Source organism: Schistosoma haematobium, chromosome 5 (genome assembly GCF_000699445.3).
Source record: "Schistosoma haematobium chromosome 5, whole genome shotgun sequence".
Lineage (NCBI taxonomy): Eukaryota > Metazoa > Platyhelminthes > Trematoda > Strigeidida > Schistosomatidae > Schistosoma > Schistosoma haematobium.
The window spans coordinates 7,173,069-7,198,520 of NC_067200.1; the positions used below are offsets into that span (position 1 = coordinate 7,173,069).

At 33.9% G+C, this 25,452-nt stretch overlaps 1 protein-coding gene across 1 annotated transcript in view; it reads left to right on the forward strand.

The window, feature by feature from the left end:
• The window catches only part of MS3_00011118 (uncharacterized protein), a gene marked incomplete at both ends in the record, with an annotated part of 121,065 nt that overhangs the window by 10,016 nt on the left and 85,597 nt on the right, over positions 1-25,452 (forward strand). Inside the window, 11 exons of the mRNA XM_051219526.1 lie at positions 2,695-3,175; positions 5,335-5,644; positions 7,441-7,685; positions 10,237-10,782; positions 12,386-12,644; positions 14,101-14,688; positions 16,389-16,982; positions 19,525-19,759; positions 22,025-22,400; positions 23,238-23,397; positions 24,155-24,391. Coding sequence (XP_051064800.1) covers positions 2,695-3,175; positions 5,335-5,644; positions 7,441-7,685; positions 10,237-10,782; positions 12,386-12,644; positions 14,101-14,688; positions 16,389-16,982; positions 19,525-19,759; positions 22,025-22,400; positions 23,238-23,397; positions 24,155-24,391 — 4,031 coding nt within the window. The remainder of the gene's footprint in view (positions 1-2,694; positions 3,176-5,334; positions 5,645-7,440; positions 7,686-10,236; positions 10,783-12,385; positions 12,645-14,100; positions 14,689-16,388; positions 16,983-19,524; positions 19,760-22,024; positions 22,401-23,237; positions 23,398-24,154; positions 24,392-25,452) is intronic.

Consider the following 25,452-nt stretch of genomic DNA (forward strand, 5'->3'; position numbering starts at 1 on the left):
TCCAAGCTATTGGCTTCCGTCATTCTTCGTAGGTTGTTCAAAACCCGAGAAAGATTGACTCGCGAGGAGCAGGCTGGGTTTCGTTCTGGTCGAGGATGTATTGATCATATCTTCACCCTCCGCCAAATGTTAGAACACCGCCATACTTTTCAAAGGCCAACGATCGTAGTGTTTCTTGACATCAGGGCTGCCTTCGATTCGTTGGATAGGACTGTTCTCTGGGATTGTCTATTGAAGAAGGGTGTGCCTGAGAAGTTTATTAACATCCTAAAAGCCCTATATACAAACACCTCAGGCAGAGTGAGGGCATACAACCACCTCTCTCCATTGTTCCATTCGAGTAGTGGGGTTAGGCAGGGTTGCCCAATCTCACCATTCCTCTTCAACTTTGCCATCGATGACATTCTGGAAACATCTCTGATGAATGTAAGTAATGGTGGTGTGGATCTGTTGCCTGGAGAAAGACTTCTCGACCTTGAGTATGCGGACGATATTATCTTACTGTGCGATAATGCCCAAGGCATGCAATCCGCACTTAATCAGTTGGCAATCAGTGTCCGTAGGTATGGTATGTGCTTTGCACCTTCGAAGTGCAAAGTACTTCTACAAGACTGGCAGGATTCCAATCCTGTACTCACCCTGGATGGTGAGCAGATAGACGTAGTTGAGAAGTTCGTGTATCTGGGTAGCTGCATAAGTGCTGGTGGGGGTGTGAGTGATGAGATCAATGCACGAATAGTGAAAGCCAGAGCGGCTTATGCCAATCTGGGCCACCTTTGGCGCCTTCGTGATGTTAGTCTGGCTGTAAAAGGCCGGATCTACAACGCGTCGGTGAGAGCAGTTTTGCTCTATGCTTGTGAAACCTGGCCTCTCCGAGTTGAGGACGTTAGACGACTCTCTGTGTTCGATCATCGCTGTCTCCGAAGGATTGCTGACATTCAGTGGCAACACCATGTCAGTAATGCAGAGGTTCGGCATCGTGTGTTCGGGCACAGAGATGATAATTCAGTTGGTGTCACCATCTCGAAACACCGACTTCGGTGGCTTGGACATGTTCTACGAATGTCGTCCCAGAGAATTCCACGTCGTGCATTATTTGCCGACTCAGACTGGTTGGAAGAAGCGGAGAGGTGGTCAGTGCATGACATGGTGTCGTGGTATGAAAGAAAGCTGCAAAGGACTGGCTTCTGTTGGTCCTTCACGACTCCCCGGTTGGGGTCTGAGAGATGGTGCAACACAGTGGCTAGAGACGTTATCAGATATGGCTCAGAATAGAAGCCAGTGGCGATCCTGCTGTAACCTTCTTTTACTTTCTTCATAAAAAGTGGTTGTGTCTCCCTTACCTGAAAGATTTCTTCTGATTGTACCTCTTCGTTCCCTCGTTACTACCACACTACCTTACTCCAATCTCTTCGTCATTGTTCTCTTTTTTTGTTGCGCTCCTTAGCTTTTTTTTCTTTCTTTGTATTCCTCTCGAATTTTCATTGTTTTGTGTGGCGCATATATATTGGCGCTCTCTTGTACCAATATTCATGTGTTCAAATAAATAAATAAATAAATAAATCCTTAGATAAAGAAACATTGTAACTCCGAGCATATCACAACATACAACTATTTCTTGCTGACATCAGCTTATATCTATTCGCGGTGGTAACACTCAACTGTAGCTGTTATTTTGATGAAGTGGTTAGGGTTAGATTTTGTGAGAACACAATCGAGGTATATTTGCTGGGACGTTTGTTAATTTTGGTTTTCTTATGCCAGAAAGCTCTATCAGAAAGAATGGTCTAGAAAAAGTTGAGTATACAAATAACACATCTTATCTCAACCCATAAATCTCCAGCATCTACAATAAGATCATCGAAGTTACTTCCATCTTAATTTGTTTTTCAGGTGCTTTGAGAAAAAGTATCTTTCTACGTTGTAGGCAACTAGAAAGTGATAGCTTCCTACACACCTCTAACAACACCTGAGATGGTGATATTTAACTTCAAAATGAGTGATTTACATAAATTTCTTATTGAAATAATGATCATTTGGTCAGTGGTGGTCACTAACTGCAAGATGAATTCCTGGAATTCTATTGAAAAATTGTTACGGAAGGAGTCTAATTATATCAAGGAGTAAGACAATCACTCAGAACTATGTTATTGGTCAATATCCTCTCTACATCATGTATTGACAAGTTAGTCATGAATTGTTGCAATGCAAATCAGTGATGGCATAATTTATGATAAGATATATCATTCCTATTAGTAACAAAAAATACGTATTTTATAGTGTACATCACGAACTGACCTTAAATAACATTGAAAATCATAAAGTACTAGACAGCTATTCCGTCTTAGTGCGAAACTCTTTAATAGTGCTTATCGATGACTCCACCTGTGATCCGACTCATCACCTCCAGGTCTTATAACGAGCACTCGTTCTTTAGACCACTGAGTCCATATTTATTGGTTTCCATTCCTAATTTTAATCCGTTCACGACACAAACTACAAAATCTAATCATTTCCACAAAGCCCCCTGTACTAAAAATACATGTATGACATAGAAAAACTAACACTACAATATGAAATCAATCTTATTGAGTTAATTATATTTTGTTCGTTTCTTACTACTGCTAATACCTAAGTCTATATATATAACTTTGACTACTTCTGTATGTATCCTGTTATATTTTGTCTCATTAGACCTAGTGGAAGCTTGTGGCAAAGGTGATGATGAGTCAGTTGAACAATTATTAACATCGTCGTCATCAGGAAGTTTACGTATTCGTTGTACAGTAAGGAGGTTTGCTAGTAGACAGTTTCATTTAGCGATAAATTCGCCAAATTCCTCTCATAATTCATCTACCAATTACGTTGTTAATAGTGTTAAATCTATTCATCAACCATTAACTAGTCTAATATCGAATCGTTTGAGAAGTTTAAAATTCAATAGACGTCTATTATGGAGTACAGGATCTAATCGAGACAATAAGAAAATGGAGAAGACAGAGAAGGAAGAAGGACAGCAACATATAGACCAACCTCAAAGTATATTAGAATTATTGTCATTGGAAGAAATTCCTAGCTGGAGTTCTGATGAAAATTCTGAATCATATAATTTACAACCTATGAATAATGATCTATGGGAATGGGCAAGGAGTCAAGTTAAATCTTTGTTGGTTATGTAAGTGAACTGAAGAGTTGTTTTTTCGGAAAATTCTCATGGTAGTTGTTTTGAGAAGTTCTACTCGCTGCTTTCTCGTGGTGGGTTGTTGTATGCGAAACTGAGAGAGAGAGAGAGAAAAGCGAATGACCGGTGCTTTAACCAGGTTGGTGGGTACAGAAGAGCCACCTAGGAGGATTGGAAAACCACCATTCCAAACCAAGGGTGCACATTGGCTCCAGGATCCTGAGGACACAAATTGAGTATAAACCTATTGTTCGTCACTGGCTACCGTGGGACTGCACCTCCTTACGTTGCTCCACTGCCTTGTGGATTAAACCTCTAGATCAAGGGTTCGAGGAGTGGCTCCTTAAGAATATCACCTTTGGTTTGGGTGCCAGGACAGTATACCAGCCTTCACACAAATCAGTGGTAACTACTACTGGCCCCATTGTTATTGTGTGGCGCATATGTATTTGGTGGCTCCTTGTACCAATTTCCATGTATTCAAATAATAAATAAATAAATTTGTGAAAATATTTTTTCGAAGTGTTACATTGATACTAAGTTGTAGGTTGACGCGTCTACAGTCGATGAAGCTGGTTATTTTGTTGGTTAATAAAATGCACTTGAATTAAATGTATTAAATTATCATAAGTTTAAAATCTATTTCATTTAGGTTTAGTTGATCAAGTTTTTTGGTACTAGCTCTCATACAAGCAGAATAATTCAAAGTCTTGAGTACATAAATCTGTATTTGATAAATGAGTTACATACAGAAAAACTATCGACATTCATTTTGGAAGTATGGTATTTTTTCTGAATTGAATGATATAATCATCAACCTTTGATCGTCTTTCTAGACAACATCATTAGTATATATTTGTGAGAACGAAAGTGAGCTAATAGAATTTTGTTATCACAGCCGATTAGTAGCTTGTTCTGATAACCTAGAATTTTATGGGTTATTTTTCTTACTTGTATGACTGTTGTTCATATTCTCATTTTCATTGTTCTGTCCTGATCTCTGACCTTGTAGTTGTTTATTCTTTAACTGATGAGAAAGGAAAATATTCAATCAGCACAGAGAATACAATCTCTCTAAAATCCTCACCATAAGCTAAAAAATATTGTCCATCGTAAGGCGACCTGTTTGAATATCTGAGCTATTTGTTCCTGCCATCAGATATTACAACATGTTATCTGCTTTTGTTTGTTTTAACATATTTTATGCTTACTAATCGCACGACCTATTCAGGAGCATTTATAAAAAGTTTACGACCTTTCGTTGTACAAGTTACAAAAAAGTACAACCATCGGCATCGTGCTGGTTGGTAATATTCATTGAAAAGAATCAACATTATTCAAATTTCGATTCCTGAAATGCTAACCTCTAACTGGGAATTACTCAATATTTATGGACAGGATCGATCAAGAAATAAGAAAAGGAAAATTATTGAAATACTCTGTGCTGAGTATTCCATATTGTAACAAAAATATAATATTGAGTAAATCCATTAATAGTAATAATCTCAAAATGTTCAGTCAATTCAAAATCCATGTAAAAGTAGCAAAAGGTTTGAAGTCATTAAGGTGGAGATTATTATTCAACTATTATCTATCACTTAACAAATCAAGAGTTAACAATATTTCCTCTATCACACTTGTAATTTTTTCGGGTAATTAGTTTAAAGCATTCTAAACGCATTGGTTACTAATTATCCTGTGAATCATCTTTGTTGTTAGATTCAGACTACTTGGTTGTAGTTTGCTCTATTACTCTTGATCAGTGGTTGAAGACGTTGAATAAACTTGGGATCAGTCACAATAACTCAAATAAATTCACTCTTTAGTCTAGATTTTGAGTCCCATTATTCTTTCATTCATACCTTCTACATTTTATCCTTTCCAATGTTTGATCTTTCTCATTATCAATGTCACCCCGTTATTTCTGTTCCCTTACTTTTCGTCTTGTTATTTGCATGCCATCATGTTGATGTGGTGCGATATTTTTGCCCAACAAACATATCTACAAGTCTCTACATTCGTTATAACTAACTAACTGACTGACTAGATAGTATGTAAAACTAATGGGACAGTCGAGTTTATCTATTAATTTATTTAGTTCTTTTATTTTCAAGTGAGTCACACTTTTCATGTTCATATTGATTCGATTATAGATGTGTACAAAATAATTACATACGATGTCTTAACAAATTATTACAAGTTGGTTTTGAAGTTATCCCAGTGAATTCTTCTTCTTTATCGTCAACCTTCTCAGCATCTGACGAAAGTGTAGAGTTATTAAATCACAACCAAAATATCAATCACTATTCAAAGTCTAATAATGGATTGAGAATTTTCGTTGAAGATATTAGCTCTGTTGGAAAACAACAGTTATGGATTGAATCAGTTTGTTCCAATCAAGAGAGTGCTATTCATACTGCTGTACGATTAAATAGAGAAGAAGCAGTCAAGTCAATAATCCAGGTGATTTATGTGATTAAAGCAACAGTTTTGTAAAATTACATATTCTTTGGATAAAAATCAATATTATTAATATAGAGGAGGCTCGTGGAGATTGTTGGGTCTCAGTTGTTTGTATCATTGAACTGATCTTAGTTAAACAATAACTGGAAACCAAGAAGCGTCAGACAAATATCTCGTTCTAGGATGGGACGCCTAAAGATCTGCATTGATGAGATTACTGAGTATCTAATAGAGGACCTGCAGAAATCGCGGAATTCAGAGTTTTATATTTCAAACTTTAATCAATTAAAAATATTGTTTAACCATTTTCCAAATGCCATTGGTGGTGGGTAATAGCTACACACTCTACATCGTCAGAATTTTACTAAGAAGCTGTGATTTACTGGAGTTGAACCATATCGGAGCTGAAATTGTTATCGACCAGTTGCATTGAAAGATGGCTGCAAAATATCGCGAATCAATTGTGGTTAGGCCTGTAAATCAGTAGGTGTTAGGTCTGTAGTGTAAAAGTTAAGCTGTCGCCGAAAGAAATGAATGTCTCAGGTTTGACTCTTGGTACAGCTATGACTGAACACTGCTGAGGACTTTTATAACAGGATGAAACAGTTGTTTAGTGTTTCTTAGTCTCTAGTGGTTGTCTGGTTAAGTATGTGTCGTAAACTATGTGATTTAACATTTATATTCAGCTTTTTTATGAACAGTTGGTGAAGTTTAGTTAAAATTTGGTAATAGTCTGCACATCAGCTAGAAACATTGTTTGTAAAATCAATTAATAAAACTTGGGAGCTACTTCGTCTCGAGTTTAGCATTTTCTAGTAGTAGACTATTGAGCACCCTAGACGATTCCTTCGAGAAGTTTTCAAAAGCCGGGAATATTTCGTAAAATCAGCTTTCGATAGAAATCTACCAGTTCTGGAGAAACAACGAACTACTCTTGCTTTCTAAACCTGAACCAACCTTGACAGTAAAGTTTCTTTCCGAGTTTCCCGACTTTTGTCGCCTTTTCAGTGCTTATATGCTGAAAATTTCTAGGTGTCTAGGAAGTCACTATCAAAAGTTGAGTTGCCAGAAATGTTATAAACACTTATAATTTTAAATAAAATGCAATCCCCAAATGTCGTAGTACGGTCGAGAGTAGATAGAGCCTGCTGTCCTCGAAATTCTCTCGCACGGCCACGCGTGTACAACCACTGCCAGGGAAGTCCTACTCACTGCTTTCTCGTGATGGGGGTGTTGTTTACAAAATTGAGAGGACGAAAAGCGAATGTCCGGCACTTGAACCGGTTTGGTGGACACGAAGAGTCCACCTAGGACAGTTGGAAAACCCTGACTCTAAACCAATGGTGCACATGGGCTGCAGGATCCTGAAGGAACAAATGCCGTGCAGACAAATTGTTGGTCACCGGCTACCTGCCCTAACCCGGGCAGTATCACAGCTCACGCACAAATCAAGTGACTTGCGTGACTCATATGTATTCGGTGCCCTTTTTTAACCAATATTTGTGTGTTCAAAGAAATAAATAAAACGGCCTGTATCATTAAATATTTTCTTTAAAAAAAAGCTTTTTCAAACGATATTCCATTTAAAAATTTTGATTTAGCATAATTTAAGAATAGATAGGCACATAGTGAGTTTATGGCGATTGTATTTCTAGTTATTACACAATTTTCCCAGGATAACTAGTCTCGTTTTTTTTCATTTATTTTCAATTGATAACCATTAATATGCAAATTCCATACGATCCGCTATCATAATTTTTCTTACCTCTTTGTTTTTTTTCTTTTAACCCTCCTAGTGGGAACCATATTCATTAGCTGTTACAATTCATGGTAACAATGAATTATCATTTGGTGTATTACCAATTCATATTGCTTGTGCTTTGAATCGTTTAAATTGTTTACAACTAATGTTAACAATGAATACATCTATATTCGATTTCAATAATCATTATTATAATACTAGTAGTATTGAATCAAATTATTCTAGTTTATTTTCTTGTCGAATAAACAAATCACCAGGTTTATATAAACATTATTATTGGTAAGTTAATTTATATTTGATTTCACTAGTTGAAATCATGAGTCAATTGAAGCTAGACCACCATGGAAAACGTGGAAGCACTGAACGGTCGTTTCATCCTAGTATGGGACTCCTCAGTGGTGCGCATCTCATACTAGGACGAAACGACCGCTCAGTGTTTCCAGGTTTTCCATGGTGGTCTAACTTCAATTGACTCATAATTTCAACTAGTGAAATTTCTAAAAATCTTCACAAAACCCTTTCTGATTATATTTGATTATTTGTTTTTATTTTATAAGTTTTTAACTCTTTCTTGCATTTTTTACATCATTCAGTTTTATTTCAACGATCTTTCGGATTCGTAATCTTATTTTATCAATTGAACTTTATTCATTTTATTACTATCAACGTTTACTCATTTTCTAATCGCTTATTTCTGGCCGTTTACCGATTACCACGGCACGCAATGCTGACTAGTGTTGGTGATGGTTGAAAGAAAGTTAGGGGCGGCCAAATAAAAACGTGGCATCAGTACTTGAAGTCATTAACTTCTAGTCTTAGCCATGTTGGTAGGTGTAGACTACTTGGTTGGGGTCCGCGAGAATAGTATTTTTATCTATTTGAACACATAAATATTGGTACAAGGGGGCACCAGATTTATGTGCGTCACACAAAACAGTGAGAATGGGAAGAGAAAAAGAATGTAAGGCGCGTATAAGAATAAAAAGAACAATAACGACCACAGATTAGCGTATGGTAGTGTAATATTATTAATAATAGTGGGGGAAACGGAAAGGTACAACCTGAAGAATTCTTTCAGTCAAGGAAGTTACAACTACTTTTTATGAAGAAAGTAAAAGAAGGTTACAGCAGGATCGCCACTGGCTTCTATTCTGAACCATATCTGATAACATCTCTAGCCACTATGTTGCACCATCTCTCAGACCCCAACCAGGGAGTCGAGAAGGACCAACACAAGCCAGGTCTTTGCATATATGTGCCTGGTCCTACGTTGTAGCTGAATGATTGACTGTTTCTGGTTGTTTAAACTATTGTCACAATCAATGTTGTAGAATGTTCTTTCACATAAGTTATATATTTACAATATTCAGTCTATTTAATTTATTTAGACCCTTGCTATACTATAGTAATGTGTCTTCAATGTAACTTCCAGCCAGATTCTTTCATGTAAGTAATTTAAACCCATTACGTAATTATGATTTTAAATGTCACAAGTTGTAAGCAGCTGATGAGAACCGACGAAATAATAATGAATTCATGCTATTCTGCTAGAATGTTTGTTCTTGCTCTTTTCAAAATGATAAAGGATACTATGTGTATGAAATTTTATAAGTTATTACAAATTTGTTTTGTAATATTTTAGGTAACATTCTCTTCTTTGTCATTTAATTAATTGGTACACGTTCTAGTTAGCTATAATATATGAAAATGTTTTTATATTTTTTTTTGTACCAGTCAAAGTTTTTTGCTGCAAGTTATTGTTGGTATTCCTCCCACATTGCGATTGATCAGTCTCTGTTGCCATATTTTCATTCTACTTAGATCGCCTTGATATAGAGTATTGTGTCACAAACATTCGGTGTATTTAGTATGTTATTAGCAGTGGAATCTAGGTTGCGTTGAACTCATAAACTGGATATACCTTGAATCTTAGTATCGATGTTTACACTAAGATGAACTCAGTAAATCCCAGTGATCTTTTGGAGAAAACTCAATGCATATGAAGCAATAAGTTCTGTGTATTAAATAAAATACTGGTTATGAATTTACATTTTATGCGGTACCACCAATACTTAATTGTAGTTAAGATGTATTCATCACAAGTTCTAAACTGTAAATGGGGTTTTCAATGTGTTTTCAAAATGTCAAAAAATAAATGTCACGAGGTAGAACATATTTTGATTCATTAGGTAGTTGAAAGTAGTTATCAGATAACTCTAGATCTATGTTTTGTGCTAGTTTAAACTTGTCAGCAATGCATACTTGGAACTTCGAGGGAAATGATACTTTCTGTTGGATTCTAACCTGCGTCATTCAGTTTTTTCTACAGGGTTTCATACTGACTACCTCGCACCATCTAACATCTTAACAAAGTACACACCATATCGAATCACTTAGATTAGTGGTTACATTGCAATTTGTTCAATGGAACTCACTTGTGATACCAAAGGAATAAGTAAACATAGCATCAGTCACTTTCAAATGTTTTGATTTATACAGCTATAAAATGGCTTTAAACCAATTAGGACTAGTTAATCTTTATTAGAGTATTTACGCTTACTAAACAATAAATCAATAGTTCTTTTTTGTGGGTAAATCTCATGTACATCACATTATTTGAGCTTAAATTTAAACCTCCTTTATTACCATTCCTGTTATGATTGATTTTCCAAATCTAGAATTCACATATAGATAGTATACCCTACTTTATTCATTGTACTTTTAGTTAACTTTTTACATACATTGTGTTTATATTTGTGTACGTGCACACTAATTAATTTGATTCCTCAAATGTGTTGTTGTTTTGTATTTTTCTTTTTTATATTTTCAGTATTGATCAATTGGATAGTTATAATATGACTGGCTTTCTTTTAGCTGTAATACATGGTCATGTGGATATTGTACGTCAATTGTTAAAATTTACAGTGAAAGCTAAAAGATTAATGAACTCTATAACAGAATTAAATAATTTCAACACTGACATTAATCTTGATAATCTTTATCAACATCATTCAACTTTTCATGATAATAATACTAGTACTACTAATACTACTGATACTGATAAGTTTACTTGCTTTAACCAACTAAATGTTTTAGGCAATCAAAATTCTCCATTAACTGATAACTATATAGATCATAATGTGTACTATGATGTATGTCCAATTGATATTTATCGAAAAATTTCAGCCTGTTGGTATTTCGTTACTTCAGTTAATAATAATAATAATAATAATAATAATAATAATAATAATAATTCTGTTTCATTGGATTATAACCAACGACCAGCGATTATTATTAATCCTCGGTGTCATCAAAGTTTAGATGACCATGCGATTTGTGGATATTTTAATGCATTACAATTGTCTGTCATGACTGGGTAGGTTAAATTGTTTGCATTTATTAATACATTCACATTTGTTTCTCCTAATTTTTTTCTTCATAATTTTAATTACGGAATGATTTTAGCTAAACAACTATTGAAAACCAACAAACTTTAAACAGGTGTTTCTCCTTAAATCTCCTATAGTCAGTCAGTCAGTCAGTCAGTAACAACGTAGAACTTCGTACGTACGTACATCAGTTCGAGTTGCCACACCACATTAGCACAGAGATGCAGTGTTTGATTCAAATCCCGTAGTGCTAGATGTAGTAAAATTATAAGCTGTAATCAGAAAAATTAGGGTTTGAAGATGTTATTCAAGGAGTACAATCCAGTGAAATAAATAAATAATCGTATACTCACTTGTGGCTATTTTCGGAAGATAACTCTCAAAGTTCAAGTAAGGAGCTCTCACTAACGGAATTCAGCCGTGTCCGATGTAAGACAATTATGTATTTATGGGATTGGAATATATTTGCGCGATTTCGTGAGCTAATTAAAGTTTGAATTGGTAACCATTGACTTCAATCCATTTGACTAGAGTTTAAGTGCTGTCCTCGTGATCTTAAGGTCTTGGATTCAGTTCCTGTTTGGGTTGTGGATGGACACTGATCAGAAGTCCAATGCTGATATAAAACAGCTGTTCAGTGCTCGTTTAAGTAAAATCAGTTCTTGATGAAGACTATAAAATTCAGTAATCTCTACAAACTCCGTTTACTAATAATCTTTTTTGTAAACCACTCTTCAGGTTTTTTAGTTTGTAACTATTTCTTACTCAAAATTTCCATATCAATATTAAAATGGATCTTACACTTTATTTTCACGGAATTAAATGTGATGATTAGGCTCAGTATAGTTTGGAGAATATCATCAATATTCGGAATGCTAGCTTTAAGCACAACAGCCTTACAATAACGTCTATCATTGTGATATTAAAATACGTATCTTGTTTTCTACTCTATGTTTATGGCTTCCAATCGTTGATCATGGTTATCAATAGCGCCTCAAAGAGTCAGTTTAAACCTATTAACAGGACCAATTCATACAGTCTATGGTTTCACAGATTAATGCCACTTCTTCGTTTGATCTCTTTTATCTTTCTTTCGACCTACTCCTACACAAGTGAACATAGCATGTGAAGGTAAGTTTTAGTTGGAGATACGTCATACATTTCCTAACCATTTCAATCAATGACGATTCACTAACTTACCAACTGATTTACCATCTTTACCTAACTTCAGAATTACTTATTCGGTGGTCCTAAGATACTCATATAAAACATCTTTAATAAATGCTGTTAGCCTGTTCATGTCTTTTCGTCTCAGGGCTTATATTTCCTAGTCGCAACTTGTGATAGAGTGAGTTACTAAGCCCTTTACCTATTTTTTGATAGGTATACGTAGATATCACTCCTATCCCAGGCAGCATAAGTTGTTGAAATTGAACCTATAAGACTAAATTGGTTGAATGAAGTTCTTATTTTATTTCAAATGAATATTTACAAAATATACATTTTAATGAATAATATCAACTAATTTTAATCAAATTAAATTAGTTGTGATCTATACTACATTTTATTTATTTTACAATTGTATAAAAGAAATATTGATACAGTTTCAATTCTGGTAGATTATCTCAGTCGAGAAGTGAATACATTCTGTACATCTTGTATACATGGTCAATGTTATATTCCTCAAGATAATTCTGCATTATCCAAGGTGTCATCGTCGAATCCCATATGTTACACTTCTCATTTAACTAATCAAATAGTATCATCTAATTTAAATTCTACAAATCTACAATCAATTATTACAACTCCACTTGGTTTAACATGTTGTCTAGCGGAAACTGATGAAAATGTATGTTAGTTTAAATTAATAGCTCATCCTTTTGTATGTCTATTTTTTTCCTCCACATTTCTTTAAGTTATCATATATGAAAAAGTAATGGATTTACAGTTTAGAAAATAAATCAGTAATTTGTAAGCTCTATTTGTCACTAATGGATCCTATTTTGTGTGTCATTTATATTAGGGATCACTGAATAGGTGTTTTTATCTTAAAATGGGATCGATTATCATTCCACATACATGGCGATATCAAGTATAGAACACATGACTTTTAGGTCTTCCAACTAAAACTTCACTGTTAAAATCACTGAGTCGACGTCCAACAATACAATCGATTTACAATATAGCACGATGTTCATTCATTGCCACTGATGATAGTTATTTCACTTTCAACATATTTGAACGCTACCAGTCATCAGTTCTCATTGTAATTTCAGAGACAACCCAAAGTAAATCACTAGTTGTGAAGTCATTGAGACCCACTGCTAAAGAGTCACGTACTAGGTCGAAACAGCTTTTCAGTGCTCCCCAGTTCTTAGCGATGCCTTAACTAATGTCTGTAGAAGATGGTCTCACAGTATCGTGGATTGATTATAGTTAGATATTGACACTGTTAGATGACGATTCAGTGGTCTAGAGTTTAAGCGTTTGCGTACGAGACTGAAGATTCTGGGTTCGCTTCTCTTTGATGGTGGGTCGTGGATGCTCACTTCTAAGTAGTCCCACACTAGGATGCCTCGAGATTTTCAATGGCGGTTTATTATTTATTTATTTGAACACATAGATGTTGGTACAAGGGGGCACCAGATACATATGCACCACACAAATCTTATTTGATTTGTGTGAGGGCTGTGATACTGCCCGGGTGCCCAAACCGAAGCGGGTGGTTTTCTTAGAGGGCCACACCCGGAGCCTTCGGCCTGAAGGTCTGATCCACAAGGCAGTGGACCAACGTCACAAGATGCAGTCCCATAGTAACCGGTGACCAACGGTTGGTTCATACGCCATTTGTCCCTTCAGGATACTGGAGTCCATGCGCACCATTGGTTTGGAATCAGGGTTTTCCAACTCCCGTAGGTGGAATCTCCATGTCCACCAACCCGGTTAAAGCGCCGGACATTCGCTTTTCGTCCTCTCAGTTTCGTCAACAACACCGGTGCCACGAGAATGCAGTGACTAGGACTTCCCTGACAGTGGTTGTATGCACGTGGCCATGTGAGAGCATTTCGAGAGGGAGAGCTAACTCTTCCTACTCTCGGCCGTAACAGGGCATTTGCAGGCGATTTAAATTAAGTTGATTCATGATTTCGATCAAATTAAACATTCATCTGTCATCCACTGGTTGCTGCTTAAAATTTTCCACTCCTTTTTAATTTGGTTTAAGTGACTCAAATAGATGAATACATATTTGATAAGTGAGTAAGTGTGTTATTTGTTTGTATTTATTCTTTATTTATATCATTTAGAAAGCTATTGAAATAGCTTCAATTCTATTGAATATTGGTGCAGTTGATTTTAACAATCAATTATTTGTATACACAATGAAAAAATCATTTTATAAATTTGCCGGTTTATTATTTATTCATGAGATATTACTTAAATCTATTGAACTAAATAAATCTGTTGATAATGATTATATAATTATTATAAAACATTTGAATTTATCCAATATGAAATCTCTTCAATATTCAATCATATCAAATTCATTCTGGTTATTAAATTCTATTATACCACAATGGATTAAACTTTTGGATGATCTATCAAAATTCCATTATATCAACTCATTCAATTCGTCATCATCATCGTCAATGTCAACATCATTCTCATCAACATCAGTAAAACAAGAATCTACTGTGAATGAAAATAATAATAATCATTGTAATCGTGAATTATATAAATATATTAGTCAACTGTTTTTATCACTTCCACGATCTACATTCACTATGAATATTTTCAATAATATATCTAATCAGTTAATTACACGTATTACAATGTCAAATTGTGGTTTACAAACACTTCCATGGTGTTTATTTAATTGTGTTAAAAATTTAAAGGTAACAGTTTTGAATTTTTGGTACGTTAATAAAAATAGTAGAATGAGTCTAGTTAACATCATTAATTGATTTTAATTAGATAATCAATAAAAATGAGAAATCATTGAACAACTGTCTTGTCATAATTTTGAAATATTAGTCAGTTCTCGTCCATATAGATCTCGAGCCTGGGACCACAAACCCTACTGTGAATACAGTACCTTTAAAATACTATATCGAAATTAGAGAGACTACTTGGTCATTATCTAAAGTTATTTACTGATAAGCAATATAGGACCTTGTTGTTATAATCCTCTCTTATGGTTATAACCCAGCTATTCCTATTACTTAGTATTCTCGGACACCGATTCACTCGAAAAGTCTCCCAAACCAGAACACGGTTGAACGGGGAAAGTGATTATATTCCATATAACAAGGTTAGATGGACGTAAGAAGCAAGCAAGTAACTGCAATAGGGAAAACGTTAGTATATTTATAGTTTTTCACATGAGATTTCTTGTGTTCACTAAGTATTGACTAACGCTGATTGGGTAAGAATTAGGCAATCAGCGTGCAGCAAAGCAATCGTCCATTGAGCATGCTTTAATCCAGTCTATGTCCCGCTAACACTTGTATTTTAGAACTGGGATCTCTATAGTTAAAAGACTAAACTTTCAATTAATTACTGGATTACATACTTGAAATCCTGATCCTTTAAATTTAATTTTGGGTAGTTGAATTAATGAGCATCTTTAACACAACTCAAACAAATGTTATGTCACTCAAAACTGAATACAAATACCTCTATTTCACTATGGATTTATATTCAGTTAATTTAGAAATTATTATAAACGGTGTAATTGTTCTTTACTGACGACTTACGATGGCTCTCGAACTGATTTTTAGCAAGTAAAAATACGGCTGATATAAGTGAATAACATATTATATAAAAACGCATAAAAGATTAGGTCAGAAGCCAAGGTTAAAATCTTGTGGAGCTACTCGTTCAAATAAATGATGAAAGTTCTTATAAACCAATTCGAAATGCTTGTTTAAATAGTTATGCCTATGTGTTAACACATACTATTACACTACTTTTCGTACATACACCTTTTGTTCCGATATTCCTTTATACATACCCTTCCATTGTCTTTTCTTACCACATTCTTGATTGTTTATTCTTTGACACTATCAATGCAACTACATCATTTCGATTTACTATTAACCGTGTTAATTTCTCGTCTTGCTCTTTTGGTATGACGAACTAAGTCAATACAATTATGTACGCTAGGCTGTATGTTGATTTTGATTGACTGACCTATCTTGCTTCACTGACAGAAATTCCAGTAAATTGAGTCAATGCTCTGCATACTTATGCCAAGTCTCGTACATTGATTTTGACTGAATAATTGATTAAATTTAATTTTTAAATCACGAACTGATCTTAGTTCGATCGCTATTGAAAACCTAAAAGCTCTGGTCAGTCATTTCGTTCTAGTAGAGAACGGTTCAGCAACACACATCCACGACACTTTATATAGAAGTCGAACCTAGAACTTTCAGTCTAACATGTGGGGACGCTTGACCTCTAGATCACTGGACTGGAATTCGACGTTTTTTAATGGAAAACTTTAATCAATTCACAATATTGCGTGTTTATGTTTTCGTTATTATTTTACGAAAGGTTTTTTCTCTTTCTCTTTCGTAAATGTTTTTTAAAGGAATTAGATTTAAGTAAAAATCGTATTCGAAATTTACCTATACAACTACCGAATGTTCCAATGGCATATCGATCATGTCAATCCGTCTCTACTTGTTGGACATCTAGTTTGATTTATTTAGATTTATCAGAGAATTGTTTGGACTATTTGCCATCATGGTTATTTGTCAATATGTATGAATATGAACAAGGCATCATATCGCTCTCCTGTAGAGGAAAACTAAACAATGATGATGATAATAATAATGACAATCTAAAAGAACAATATGCACATGTTCTTACTGAAAAAACTAAGCTCATTGATTCCCATCCTCTTCGTCGATGTTATTCAGAGACCTCAGTCAATACCACTACTTCTTCATTACACCATACAACAGTGATGCATGATTCATTTGCACCAAATCTATTACATTTATTATTGTCAAAAAATCAGTTACGTGTACTACCACCGGAAGTATGGACAGGCTCATTATGGTGTAAATTAGAATTTCTTGATTTAAGTTGGAATGAAATTGCTTACTTACCAATGCCGAATTTATTAAAAGTACAATTTGAACATTCACGACAAATGTATAAGCAATCATTATATATAAAAGTTAGTTATAATTGTTTCATAATGATGTATTTTCCAATTAAATTTTATAATTTAATAGCATTTTTAAAGATTTATTCGGTATTTTGATTTTTGCCTATCAAGTAACTAGTCGTCATTGCTTATAGCGGAAAACAGTAGAAGAATGTACTTGATCACTATTTTGTTCTGGTTAGGTTTGTGAACAAGGTAATTTCAAGTGTTCTTAAAGGTTTATCAGAGCCAGTTATTATTTCCTGGTTGTCCTTAGTGTTGCCAACGGAAATCCATGTGGTAAAATGAGCTGTACCGTCTTTAAGGTCGATCTTTCCTTAACTCCCCTTTTGTCGTAGGATAGTGACATCGTTACAAATGCTGCTTGTCTGTGGGAGACTTCGACAAGTTTTTCTGTATGTTTTGACCTTCTAAACTTAACTTTACTAATGTTAGTCCCACCCTTCTCCAGCCGACCTGCCCAGTATTACAGAACCTAGAGGAACACGTTTCCTGGTCTCAATTGGTTTATCATAATTCGGATTTCTCAACCTTACTGTATAGTGCGACCGTCATCTATTAATATCTATTCGATTTGATTTTGCTTACTTTATGGAAATATTGCTTTCCACCAGCAATTCGAACTATCCATGAGTGTTGAGCCCTTATTTGACCAAGAATTTTGTTCAGATAGTTCAAAATAGTATTCACTTCACCGGTGACTATCTTTTTCGGAATATATATATATATATATATATATATATATATATATATATATATATATATATATATATATATATATATATATATATATATATATATATATATACGTGGATTCAAGATGAGAAACTGAGAATACCATTCGGTGCTTAGTACAGATAGTGAGAAAACGTTCATTGCAATATGACCAGACAAATAAATAAGTCTGACTGACTGAATCAAAAATGATTGACAAGAAAATTGCACAATAAATGAACTGTTACTCATAATATAGTTGTAATATACAAATCTCACGATCTTTAAGCTGATATTCTGTTTCCTTGAAATGTAACACATCTAATAACCTCAAAATGCTAAAAATGACAGGAAATAAGCATGTATAATCTTGAAATATTTCCAGTTTAGCCGTTCTAGATTTGTCCGTTTTACTGTTTCGATGTTTTACCATCACTGTCAGTTGATCCTATTGATATGCTCTGATATTGACAGATAATTCCGATTTAAACATTAAAAATTAAAACACAAAGTTCAGCGAAGGGATCTCTTTTCAACAAATTTATTATCAAGCTGTACAATCGTATATATATATGTAAACTACTTCTATTCACATTCTTCTCTATGAAATGGTCTAAATAGCCATTTTCGGCCAGCGCTCGATTTCAACTCGGATATGGGAACACATCATAGTTTGGTTCTACAAGGGTGAAAGGAAAGCAGTTAGGAGTTCGTCTGTAGTCATTCTATGGATCCACAGTTTGATTTTAAGGTTGTTTATATGATTCGTTCAAATCTACCTAGATTTCTTCGTATTCAGCTCATAAAATTAGCCGAAGCTCTTTACCATCCGTGAGCTCAAACCAGAACTATGCCTACAAAAGTAGTACGTCTTATCGTTATCGTTACCTTGACCTTAATTATTATTACTATTACTATTACTACTTCATTCTCCTTTACTTACGTCTTATATTCTTACTATTTTATTCTTAAATACTCATCATATCACCTTATTTATTTTTACATCTCTATGACCTTTAATGACCTTTAATTATTGTAACAAAAACATTTTAAGCATCTTATTATATTCACTAAATCTTATGTTGTTATATTGGTATTTTGTAATGTAGTATTATAATCTTTCTATTACGTTCACATTTCCTCACGGAATTGGTACTTTAACAAAATTTCTTATTATTAGAAGGGGATTTTGTGGAGATTTTAGTAATTTCAATTTTTGAGATCATGTGTCGATTGAAGCTAGACCACCATGGAAAACCTGTAAGCACTGGACGGCCGTCTCGTCCTATTGTGGGACTCTTCAGCAGTGCGCATCCAGTACGCCTCGCGGGATTCGAAGCGAGAACCTACTGGTTTTGCGCACAAGCACTTAACCACTAGACCACTGAGCTAGCCGGCATCCAACGGTGTTAATGTCTAACTTCAACTAATCCATGAAATTGAGCGCCACATCCACCATTGTCATCAGTGAGTTACTATCTCACAACAGACCCGGTTGAACTCCACTGGTTACTGCTTCTCACTAGAACTCCAGGATATACATCTTGAAGCCAGTCACTAGTGAGCATATGTTAATTAATATCAGATGGGTTTTGTGGAGTTCTCGCAGGGGGCGAGGTCGTGGATGCGCACTGCTGAGGAGTCCCACAATAGGACGAAACGGCCGTGCAGTGCTTCCAGGTTTTCCATTGTGGTCTATCTTCAACTTATTTATGATCTTAACCATTGAAATTACTACAATCTCCACAAAACCCATAGGTTATAAAATTTCATTTGTTTTTCTGTTTCTACCTGGTTATACTATTATTATTATGTAATTTTTAAAAAAAATTAATAGACACAATGCTTAAAAGCAACTAATGAATTCAATTACAATATGCAATTTCCAAACAATATTGAAGAATTTGCATTCAATTTTAATTCAGAAAGTATTTCATGTTTACCAACTGATCAATTGATTACTACAATAACAAATTATTATCAACCTGTAGAAAATTATATTACTAATAATACGAAGAATTATAATGATAAATTATTGAAAAGAAAATCTGTTGACTGTTTTTATCAATATGGTATGTGGATAAATTTGTTAATTGATTAGAAAGTTAAAAATTTTTATGGAGTGTGGGGGGGAGGTAAGAAGTAGTTTTTTTTTCTTTCGAGATTGAATTCTCTGATCTGAGGAGGTTTAATTTGGAAACTTTCTATTATCTTTTCAGACAACATTATCAGTATATATACGTAAGCTTACGTCTATCTAGTTTGTACATAGAAAGATCATCAGAACTTAATGATTGAACTACATAGTTCAGAGAATCCAATTTCAAAAAAGTTGTCTACCTAAGTTACAAATCTCTATCATCTTGAAATGAAATAATATGACTGGCTTGAAAAGAGATTATTAGGGTTCCAATTTATTTACATTATAGTATGTCTCACAAACCCTGGTAACTGATAATTTCTCAACATAAGTTAAGAAAAACTTTCTTGATATTTGTAAACTTAATCCATATTTTTTGTCAGTGTAGTGTTTGCCTATCAAAGGTCGCGTATTGTGTGCAGCGGCTTGTTGTTTACCGCGTACGAAACATGATTTTTTTTTTACGAAAGTGCTAAAATCTCATTGTAGGTGTTTTCGAAGCATTGATTTGTATATAGTGAAACCAATATAGTGAGTGTTGATAAGGTTAAGTGAAGATTGTTAGATAAAAGTGGTTAAATGTTTGTGGAGATTGTTGAGCTTAGTAGCTAAAATGACTTCATAATTTCTACACTAACTATAATCATGTACTTATTAGTGCTTAATTTCTAGAAATGAACCGTGGAGATGTAGGAAAAAGCCATGACTAGTAAGACAACTAACTATCAACGGATTCGGAAGATGGTTACGCAAAGTTGCGAATTGATTGAATTTAAACTTGTAAGCTGCTAGTTGCGAACTTGTAAGGCTTGAAAATCCTGAGTTTGCTCCAGTGGGGTCGTTGGTAAGCTCCATTGAGGAGTTTCATACTTAAAAGAAACATTCGCCCAACGCTTCCTGATTTTCAATAGCTGTCTAACCAATATCAGCTTGTAATGTAAACTATAAAGGATGACAAGTCAATTAATGATGTGCAAATCGATTATCTACCTAATTTTATTAGGGATTCCATTAAAAATGACTCAAAGCCGAATACACGTTTCTGTATTTCGTTACTGATTTGTGTTAATGAAATCATTCATCACTATAACCAATATATTTGGTGTGCTATCAAAAGGTATTCAGTATTGTAAGTGTAAAGTTTTTGTTCTGTCGATTACCAAGTTATTGCTTCTGAGAGCGCTGTTCAGTCGAAGTATTTCTGTTGTACTCTAGTCTTATGAAATGCACACTATCCCCTCAAATCATGATGGAGTATGACGAACAATTAATTAAAAGACCTCGTGATTTCAATTATAAATTGTTGATTACATTGCATTATTCGAATACTTCAATGAGTTCAGTTAAAATCTTTATACCATCTCTTTGTGCTTCTATGTTTTTCCCTATTTAATAAGTCCTAACGGAAATATATTTGTTTCTGTCAGTTTAATCCTCTAAAAAGTATATTACATTCACTCGAGGTTACAGTTTGTTAACAAGTACAATCATATATGTAAAATGAAGATTTAGCACTTAAAATGATTCTTATTATAGATAGTATTTTTGGTTATGAATTACTGACTTTTGGAATTCAGCAGCTCAATAAATAATCCATAGGCATTTGAAGCAGATTTTTCTGGGTTATAGCCTTAATGATGTAGACATTGACATTGAAATGAAAATTCATCCAGCCGATAAGTCCTAAGTAGGACGAGAAACGCTTCCTAGATTTCATTGTTAGTTACAATACATTTATTCTAAACAATACATAATAAGTTATATCTAGTATTACAGATAGGTAGAAAGTAAACAGTTTTGTCTGACACTGGTGCCCACTTGGAATGGATCTGCCATCTTTCCTCCATGCACCACTTTGCAATATAGTTCATCGTATGAATTTTGTATGATGTTGTCGATCTTTTCAGGTACACCATAGTGTCGTATAAGGTGGTTCCGTAAGGTTCTCCTATCCAGGATGTCAAACGCTTTCTCATAATGGTGACGAATTCCATCTGTAGCTCTTCTAATGTTACTGCCGATCATAAACCCAGGCAGATGAGGAGAGTTGGTCATCGAGTAAGTAACCACATCTCATAGAAACACAACCTTACTAAAAATACGCTAATCAGAATAATCAATTTTCATTGACTAATACGAGAAAATGAACCGTATTTATTGATTTATTCATTTGTTTATCTGTTTATTTTAATTACAGAACAACATACAAGTCATCTTACACATCTTTTGTTACATCATAATTGTCTTAAAACATTACAATTAACCAATTCAATAAACAGTTATTCAACTCGTATACATTCATCAAAATTATTACAAAAAATAAGTCTTGCTCAAATCTGTCCAAATCTTCTATATTTAGATGCTAGTTATAATTCCATTGAGAATTATTTCGATTTATTTCTATGTCCAGAATCTATGATTTATATTGATTTAAGTTATAATCATATGAAAATCCCTGATGATGATGATCATCATCATCATCATTATCAATATGATTCTCAATCATCCTCATCATCAATAGTTTGTCAGTTTGAAACTCTTTTTAAATCATTTTCTGATAAGAATAAATCCAGGTAAGTATTTAATTATTTCATTGTTCTAAATGCGATTTCACTTGTATAACCTAAATGAATTAGCTGAAATAAGAATCATAAATTTGTAATTTAACAGACTATAAGGTAATACGGTCCTGTTGAGGAATTTGTGGGTCCTGGATTTATTGTGCTGATGGAGTGGGTGTTTAGTGTCATTGAAAGTAGGGAAACCATTGTTCAATGTTGCATGATGTGCTGTGGTTTTATTTAACCGATGTCAGTTCATGATGTGCCGGAATTCAGGACGCTGATCTCACACCACTTAAGACTCATCAGTTGCATGTATCTGTATTTCAATGTTAACATTTACGTTGGGTCTGAAATTCCATGTATTTGGCTTCAAAAATCATTGTGTTTTCCGCTGAACTACAGAGCCCATATCATTGCTGATTCGCTTAACAGATTTCAATATCATTATTAGTAATAACTTAAATTATGTTATAATCCCAAATCGAACATCAGTGCAGGGTTGCAGATACATCTTACTAGCAAGTCTCAAATAGGACAAAACGTGAGTCCTTCACCTCACTCCTCCATCCATAATTGATCAATTCTACGAACAAAAACTTGTAACAAAATAGTTATACCGAAGCAGTCCGCACACAGAATGTACATATCTCAACAATGACTAACCAGAATTCATTCTTCAGTAATATCAACATCAGGTCGATTCCAATCCTTTTTACTGATGATATACACCATTTCTTATGTAATATTTCTATGTGTATTGCATATGAAATATCTTTTTTTTCGTTCTAACTTCTTTCACTACACAAACATTATTATTATTATTATTACTATTTTTCATATATTTAGCTCCACATCGTATTCATTACGTAATTGGGATTTAAATAAATTCCCAACGTGTAATTATTACTCAAAATTGGAGCATCTCAATTTAAGAGGCAATCAATTTCACATATTCCCTTATTGTTGTTATACTAACACATTAATGAATAAACTTAATCAAACTAAGGTATTTTATAATCAGTATTTCTTCTGCTTTTTTGTTGGTAAAATATATTTTATTATTTTCAAAAAGATAGTTTTGTTACTTTAAGAAAAACACAGTGAGGCTATAATTTATGGACGACCTTTGAGCGACGCTAAAGTGATCTTGAGTGTGTTCACCTTAAAACTAGGACCGAAATGAGGGTTATAAACAGTGTGAGGAATTAGAATTATGATTTACAGTTGGTGGTTAGGGTTAGGAATTACATTTCGGGTTTTCATCACGAATTGACATAAGCTATAATGCCAAAACTTTATTTAGCTAAATGGACGGGAGAATTTTGCGCTAAAATCCGAGACCTGTTATCTTATACCTGATTGATTCTCCCCCCAAAAAACTGTTCATTGTTTCAATAGTAGAACAAATTTGTACATGAATTACAATAAACATGATCCTGAGATACAATAGTCAAGACAATATGTTGAGTCTAAAAACAACCAATCAGATAATTTAAAGGTCAATAGAGGTGGGAAATATAAATTGAGAAAAAGTTACCATAGACTTTCTTATATATCAGAACTATCAAAGAATTACAAAAAATAAGATAATTTCATGTTTGTCTATTACATAAGTCATTTATTATTTATAGTTAACTGATTAGTTGATATGATGTGTACACTCAAGTGTATCAGTTAATAATATCCTTTATATTTTCAATAGTACTATCATAAACATCTTTAATATGATTAGTCTTATCATTAAATTGTATTCATTCCTTTAGATATTCAATGAATTTCAACTGATCAAATCACTTTCATTCGGTATACAGCCATCACAAGAAACAAATCTGGGATCATCTTATTTAATGTCAACTAAAAATGAAATTGTTCTGTTATTTCCAAAATTGAAAACATTAGACTTAGGTGAAAATCCTTATTTGAAATGTATCTGTCCTAGTCTATTACATTTAATTAATTTACAATACCTTTCATTGGATTGTTGTATAACATTGTGCGAGGTAAAACTATTATTTGTTTTTTTTGGTGTTTTTTTATTATTATTGTTGTTGTTGTGATTTGTACTTATTTGGCAGAATGCCAACTACTTTTATTCCCCATGATCATCGTGATTATAAAGCGTACTTTGTGTTTATAATCGAATGAAATTCATTTTGTATTTGAAGATACTTTATAGTTATCTATCGACTATCTATCATAATACACCTCTGGATTAAAGGAAATAACGCCCCCCCCTCAAATTCGAACACTTCACTTCTACCTGACGTTTTTGCTGATGATATCGTATAGAATAACGATGAAAGCTCCACGACCAAACCATCCAGCTCAGAAAACAAAACTCCACCAAAATCCCTCAAAATAGCTTCCGTTGTTTTTCATGGCTTCCTTATTTCTCTGTCCACATCACGTATACTGATTACAGACCAGATACTTTAACCACGACACTTTGATAGAAAGCTATGATCATACTGTTGGTGATATTGAATTGTAATAACTCTAAAAGAATTTCATATATGGTCATGATTTCTAAATGTTGTTGCGCTTAGATTTTCACTTGATTCAATGAAGTTGCTACATAGAAAATGTTCTAGACGAATTTGTAAATATACACTTGTTGAAATTAAAAGTTTTATCCATTAAAATGTTTCTTTGAAAAACTAATCAAACTTGTGGCTGCATATTTACATTCTACTAAAAATACTCCTTTAGTTCGTATCACATCTTTTTAGATAACATTTTTCAATACTAGCAGTTGGAAGTGTTGGCTTCGTATATACATACAGCTGGAACTGTTCAATACTTTGTAAACTAGAAATCGGTGTATGAATATACGTTTCTAACTCAGTGATCTGAATTTTAAGCAGTCAACTCGGAGCGTGATGGTTTGGGATCCTATTGTAATTGAGGTTTTGGACGTGCATTTCTGAGGAGTCCGACTTCAGGGTTATGAGATGTTTATCGATCAACGTCAAATCGGGATGTTGAATATCGAAGTTACAATGAATAATTTTAGTGAAGCAGACACTCATAACACTTTAGTTTCCTGAAGTATACACACATC